We start from the raw sequence: 7180 nt of genomic DNA, 5'->3' as shown, positions 1-7180 counted from the left end.
CACCACTGAGTACAGAACTGACAGGGACAGATCCAGGGATGGGGAGGAGATGGAAGGGGGCTTCAGGTAGGTAAATAAACCAGTAATGACAAAGAGAGAGACCACAGCCAGGTGAGGGAGGCAGGTGGAAAAGGCTTTGTGCCTTCCCTGCTCAGAGGCAATCCTCAGCACAGCCCTGAAGATCTGCACATAGGAGAAAATAATGAACACAAAACAGCCAAGTCCTAAACAAATGGAAAATACAATGAGCCCAAATTCCTTGATGTAGGAGTGTGAGCAGGAGAGTTTGAGGATCTGGGGGATTTCACAGAAGAACTGGCCCATGGCATTGCCATGGCACAGGGGCAGGGAAAATGTATTGGCTGTGTGCAGCAGAGCATTGAGAAAGGCACTGGCCCAGGCAGCTGCTGCCATGTGGGCACAAGCTCTGCTGCCCAGGAGGGTCCCGTAGTGCAGGGGTTTGCAGATGGACACGTAGCGGTCGTAGCTCATGATGGTCAGGAGGGAAAACTCTGCTGAGATGAAGAACATAAAGAAAAACACCTGAGCAGCACATGCAGAGTAGGAGATGTTGTTGGTGTGCCAGAGGGAATTGTGCATGGCTTTGGGGACAGTGGTGCAGATGGAGCCCAGGTCAGTGAGGGCCAGGTTGAGCAGGAAGAAGAACATGGGGGTGTGCAGGTGGTGGCCGCAGGCTACGGCGCTGATGATGAGGCCGTTGGCCAGGAGGGCAGCCAGGGAGATGCCCAGGAAGAGGCAGAAGTGCAGGAGCTGCAGCTGCCGCGTGTCTGCCAATGCCAGCAGGAGGAAGTGCCTGATGGAGCTGCTGTTGGACATTTCTGCACTCTGGGCATTGGGTTCTGGCATGGAGAAAGGGACAGTGAAGAGATAGAGGACACACCTGTAACTGAAATCGAAACCATTTCCCTGACATCCTCTCCTCTAACACACACATAGACACAATTTACATTTTAAGAGTTTAAGAGTAGATTTGTAAACTTCCCCCATATTTCTCCTAGTATTTCTTGATATATGAAATCTCACCAGTTCTGCTCCCCTCAGGGAGACCAGAGCATGTTCTGTGAGGCAGAGTGATGAGTGGAGGGAGCAGGAAGATGGTCCAGCATTCTGACCAGTTCAGAGTTTCTCTAGGCTTTAACCTTGTTCAAGTGGAGGGTCATTATCCTCCCATGTTTCCCTTAAAAACTCTCAGCTAGTCCTGAGAGCTGATGGATCTACCACAACCCAGCACCATAATTGTAGCCAAGGACTCCTGTTGCTCATTTTACCAACCCAAGAGCTTGTGAGTAGCAGAACAGCTCTGCCTTTCGCCATTCATCTTATAACTCAAAGATGCTTTTGGAAAGGTTGTCATCCATGATTAAAGCTCCATGTTTGGACTGAAATCTCAGGGAGAGTTCCAAGTGTCCCAGTGATGGCACTGGAGTAAGGGAGATGCAGCTCCTTCCCTGGCTGCACTGACAGCATTGCCCACAGCCGGGCACTGGGGACAGCGTCACCCTGAGCCAGCTGTGCCCCCTCCCAGAGCCCCCAGTGCCGGGCAGCTGCTCCCAGCCCTGTGCTCTGCAGAGGGAACTGGGCCCGGGGCTGCAGAGCTGCCCCACGGCTCTGCTGCAGCTCTGCCTGCACAGGAGGGGCTTCACGCCTTGGAGCCCCAGCCCTGAGGGCAGAGGCTTGGCTGGGGGACAGGAGGGAGGGGGCTTCTTCAGACCGAGGGGCTGCACTGGTGCAGAGGATCCTCTGGAGATCTCTAAACTCTCCATGACACAACATTTCTGGTTTTTATTTTCTATCAGTGCCTGATCTTCTCTCTGCTTCCTGGAGGTTTTCCTCGTGGAGATCCTTCCCTGTGCCTGATCCCTCCCTACCAGCACTCACACACCCCAAATCTCTGTGCACTCTCCTTGTCCCTACAGAACCCTGCCTGTCTGCAGGGCACTGGCTGGGGGCAGGTTCTGTTTGCAGGAAGGGGAAAGGACAGGTCAGACTGAGCCTGATGGGTCCAGCACAGGGGATGCTGGTGCTGCCCCAGGGCACAGTGGCTGAAAGCACATTAGGAAATGCCCGTGATCGTATTGATCACTAAAAATAACAGTTTGCATGCCTCAGGCATTTGTGAAAATTCATATTACCTTTAATATTTATCCCCTCCCTCCCTGCCATTCTCCTATACCAGGAAACCAAATACAATGTCTTAGGAATCTTCTTCATATTTATCAAAAACCTTGTCTTTGAAATATTCTATTACATATCAGAACACCTCAGCACGTAAAATCTTCATGAACATTTCACCTCCCCTGCACCAGAAACACTCAGAGTTGTACTCACAGAGTCTGTGGGCATTGGGATGTTCCAGCTTTAGGAGATCACTGCAGGAGCTGCAGCTGCATTGTCCTGCAGCCAGAGGCTTCCTGTGTCCAGGGCTGGGAGTGATTCTGCCCCAGGCACTTGTGAGCATCTTCCCAGCCCTGACTGATTGAAGCTCTCTGTGCCTCTGTGCTGTGCCTGGGGTGGCTGCAGGCAGTGCCCTCAGCCCTGCTGGGCTGGGAGAAGAGCTGCTCATCAAGAGAAATGGGTTTATGAAGCTCTTCTTGATTGCCAGGACTGTCCTCTGTGCCAGGATCCCATCCCAGCCCAGCAGCACAGACACAGCACAAGGACTTTAATGAACCTCTCTGGGATTTTGTGCTGAGGGCCTGAACATCAGTCCCTGAGAGAGAGGTGGAGAAACCTCTCAAGAACTCCAAGTTAGAATCGAACTCCAAAGTTTCTTAAAAGTTTTAATGGGTCCCACTGAGGGACACAACTGAGAAAGTGTGCCCAGGTTGCAATCAGAGCAGGAAATTGGAGGCAGTGATGACAGGAGGGGACAAAGAGAAGCCAAGTCTTGGTGGCCTGGGGCACAGCAGGGTCTGTGGCACCAAGGGCTGTGAGCAGACACCTTGTCCTGAGCCACTGGGGCCTCCTGGCACAGCCCCAGCAAGGCTGGGCACTGTCAGCCCTTGTCCTGCCCTCAGCATCCCCCCACATGCCAGTGGCCTCAGGGATCTGCTGGGACCAGTCCCTGGGGAGCCTTGGTCAGGAATGGCCCTGGGGGCTCCTTCATGCTCTCAGGGACTGCAGGTTTTTCCATGGACTTTGGGTTTTGCTTTTGCCTTGGAGTCTCTGAGAGCTTTGTGCAATCATGGCCTCCCATTCTCTGCTTTAATTAGTCTCTTGAGAGCCTTTGTCAGTAACAACACTCAGTGGGGCTCATTAATGCTTGAAGGTACTTCATTTTTTTGAGGTACTTTCCTTTGTCCTTTCTTCTCTCAGTCTGGGAGATTTTTCTGCAATCATGGCCTCCAGTTCTCTCCTCCAAGGAGTCCAAGAGGATCCTGTGTTGGGGATGGACCTCAGTGGGACCCATTAATGCTTTGAGACACTTTGGGGTTTTCCAGACCTTGAGATTAGTTGTCACTTGTTTAAGGTTTTGGATTTATTACTTATCATTGGAAATCTTGCACCCCTTACCCATTTTGCCAATTCTGGCTCTCTTAATCTCAAACCTGTCTGCCTCTCCTCCCAGTTTTGCGAGTACAATAATTGTCAGGCATTCCTCCTTTTCTTAGTTAGCTAATTTTGATGAACTATAACTTATTCTTTAATTCCCTGTCTCATTCTCCCCCTTTTATGAAAAAATTAAAATAAATTCTTTGACTTACTACAAGGATTCTATACCTAGCTAGTTGTTAGAATTGGTGTCTCTCAATGCCTTTCAATGCATCTTTGACAATGGAGTTAAAATTGCTATGTGTTTCAACATTCTCCAACTACAAACACATATCATAATGGGTGGTACAGACCTTATACCAATTAGTATCAATATTAGAGTTATCGGGTGTAGCAGTGTGTTTAAAATTCCTCTTGCAGTTGGTATCCATGCAAAGAGTGAATCCCACCAGTGATGACTTGTGTCCTGTGTCAGCCTCTGTATAACTTTGTCTATCCTTTTTGTATCATGATAGACAGTAACTGGAGTTTTTTGTCCATGTTCTCAGGTTTCTTTCTCATTTTAGTCAGGTCTTGATGTTTGGTTAATTGTCTTACCATTGTATGGTCCATTCCAATAAGTGTAGGTAATAATTTGTGATACATTGTGTAATTAGATCTTATCAGCTGGTAGGATCCAATGGTGCAAAATATGAGAAGTCACATCCAACAATCTTAGCAAAATGACAAATATGAAAATTGGAGTGATTCTTATCAGACAAAATTGCATAATTGCTGTTATCTATTTCTGTAAAAGCACAAGCAGTTCTTAGGCATACACAGCCTTGGTCAATATATACAGGCACAGTCTTTTGACTCGGATTTGGATGAATGTCAGAGTGACAGACTCCTTGCTCAGTGTCCAGACATATATTTTGGGCATCAATTGTATTACCCTCGCAAATAAATCCTCGCTGTTCTCGGGTGATGCAGGATTCTAGGTTTACAGTTTGCCATTTCTCATTCGGTTTTTGGGCCCCCATTCTATGTTCTGTAGGGTGGAGCACTGTCCCCTCATGGTTTAATCCTAGTGCAATAATGGGGTGAGTGACATGAATCGTGCCATTACGGAGAGTGAGAACAAAGGCAGTGTCCACATCATCAATGGGATCATAGGTGGAATTCACCAGGGTCCACCACGATTGGAACTTTCTTTCAAAACCTGTGGCCTTATCCCAAACTGCCTGTGGAATTTCAGTCTGGAAAGCTCCTTCATTCCCTCCCCTTATGATCAAAGTAGTTATTGATTGTATCCATAACTGTGCTTGTATCCAGCTGAGAGCTAAAGACACATTATCCTGGGCCACATGGAGTGCATCTAGTATTAATTTGTGCTCTTGCTCCTCCACCTTTTCCCATTTTGGTAACATTCTTGAGACCTGCCATTGGTTAGTTCCTGACACTAATAGGGATGACTGTAGGGGTTGTTCTAGTTTTGTCAAATCATTGGTTGCCATGGCCAGCTTATTCATTATGATTTCTGAACCAATTCCATTTAAAACCCCCAGTCCTGTTCCTAATATCCCAGTAAGATCCCTTCCACTCCTGAAGTGTGCCTGCTTCTGTAGCAATGTCATCCATCCCTTAAAGGATGTGTCTAGGCAAGAAGTGGCTAGTGGCTAGTGACTGGCTGAACTTCTGGGATATTAATTTGCATTAGCAATTCAACACATTTGAGAGACCGCTCTGGATTAAACAATAATTGCTGTTGGCCCGTATTTCTTATTACACAGGGACTGACTTCATAGATTTTAGGTTCCAGCTTGGGTGGTGAAGTCTGGGCTTGAGGGCCTACAGCCAATTGAGTTGTTGTAACGGACGCAGTTGTTGTAGGGGTGGCATTTATTTTAAATTTAAATGAGAGTCCCATAGTATTCCAGACCCCAAAGACAAATCACTGTAACAGTCTGTGCTAGAGTAAAATTATACCAACAGTCTAATTCATTTGGACAACTACATAATTCCTCTACAGTAGCTGTTGTGACACAGATTTTGGGTACTTCCTCATGGGTAGTCCCATTAATCATTCAGCACCCTACTCTGATGACCTCTCCTGTTGTTCCTGGGTGTCCATCCTTCCCACAACCCCGACTCTATATATTCCCAATCATGCCTTTTTTATATCTGGTCCCCATGTATGCCCACAGTTGATAAGTTTAGATCTTTAACTCCTTGCCAGTCTCCCATGTAACCAGTGGCTCTTTTAAAGGCTTTGGACCAAGGCCATCCAATATCGTTCTGGCTAGAAGTACTTTCTAACTCTTGAAATATAATTACAAACAGAGCAGCTTTCTTAATTCAATTCTTAATATTTTCAGATTGAAATGGCCTCATTTTGCTTGGGTGAATTTTAGCTTTAGTTCATCATTGCCCGGTGTTACTTTCCAGGGAGCTTTGGGAGCTTTCTTCACTCGAGTGTGGTGTATCCAATCACTCTGTTCCTTGATCTTAATCGTGGTAAAGGAGGTGACAAGCACTCGGTATGGTCCTTCCCACTCTGTTTTCAAGGTGTTTTCTGCAGGAGACTTAACAAACACATCATCTCCAGGCTGTATGTCATGTACTGGTCCATCAAGCCCTTCACTTTGAGTTCCAACCACATGTTTTTTCTATTTCTCTGAGTTATTTATTAAAGCCACCATATATGCAGTCAGTGTTTTTTCCCCAGCGTGGGTAGACATTTCCTTCTGGATGCTGTACAGTTTCCCATAAACCATTTCAAAAGGGCTTAGCTTTTCTTTGGTTCCAGGTTTAGTTCGAATTTGCAGCAGTGCCAGTGGGAGAACTTGAGCCCAGGGCAAATCAGCTTCCTGCCCCAGCCTCACAATTTGTTGTTTGATTAAATTATTCATTTTCTCCACTTGGCCACTTGACTGAGGGTGAGATGGAGTGTGGGGTTTCCAATTTGTGCCCAAATGATGGCTGGTCTGCTGCACTATTTTTGAGATAAAACCTGATGCACTGCCTGAGGCCATGGTGGCTGGAACTCCAAAGTGTGCTATTATCTCTTGTAACAGTACCTTGGTCACCTCTGGAGCTTTAGCAATCCTGGTGGGGAAAGCCTCTGGCCATCCTGAAGAGGTGTCTGTTAACACCAGCAAACACAGATACCTCCCTTTTCTTGGAAGTTCTGAACAATCAATTTGCCATTGTTGCCCAGGCCCCTGGCCTTTTCCAATTTTGCCAAGTTTAGGCTTGGGGATGTTTTTGGGTTTAGTCTGGAGGCATAGATCACACTGCCGAGTCACTGGAGTGACAGTGGCGTACAATTTCCTAGCAACAATTCTTTCAATTAAGTCCTTGTACAAGGCCTCTACTCCCCAGTGTGTTTTCTGCTGTTCTTCCTTTACCAGTGACCACAATAAATTGGAGGGGATGACCAGCTTCCCTTTTCCTTTTTTAGTGACAGGCATCCCATTGGGTTATATTTTCCTCTTTGACTTGTAATTAGTTTCCTCTCCTCTTTGTTACATACTGGTTTACCTTCTAAGGAAATCTGTCCATTTGCAATCAAGGCTCCCTCAGTTGCTACTGCACCTTTTGCTGCTTCTTTGGCCTCTCTGTCCTCCAGCTCATTTCCTTCCTCCAATTCTGAGCTCACCTTCTGGTGTGCCTTAATGTGCATCAT

At 46.9% G+C, this 7180-nt stretch overlaps 1 protein-coding gene across 1 annotated transcript; it reads right to left on the bottom strand.

Moving 5' to 3' along the window:
- LOC134057237 (olfactory receptor 14J1-like) lies at positions 1-7180 on the bottom strand (the record flags this gene model as incomplete). Its single annotated transcript, XM_062514235.1, has 3 exons — positions 7036-7180; positions 6573-6625; positions 1-636 (listed from the first exon to the last, which is right to left on the bottom strand). Coding segments are annotated over exons 1-3 (834 nt in total), but the record flags the coding sequence as incomplete, so codon positions are not given.

This window comes from Cinclus cinclus, unplaced genomic scaffold (assembly GCF_963662255.1).
Source record: "Cinclus cinclus unplaced genomic scaffold, bCinCin1.1 SCAFFOLD_32, whole genome shotgun sequence".
NCBI classification, from domain to species: Eukaryota; Metazoa; Chordata; class Aves; order Passeriformes; family Cinclidae; genus Cinclus; species Cinclus cinclus.
Note: the sequence above shows the minus strand (reverse complement) of the source record. Positions and strands in the feature narration are given on the sequence as shown.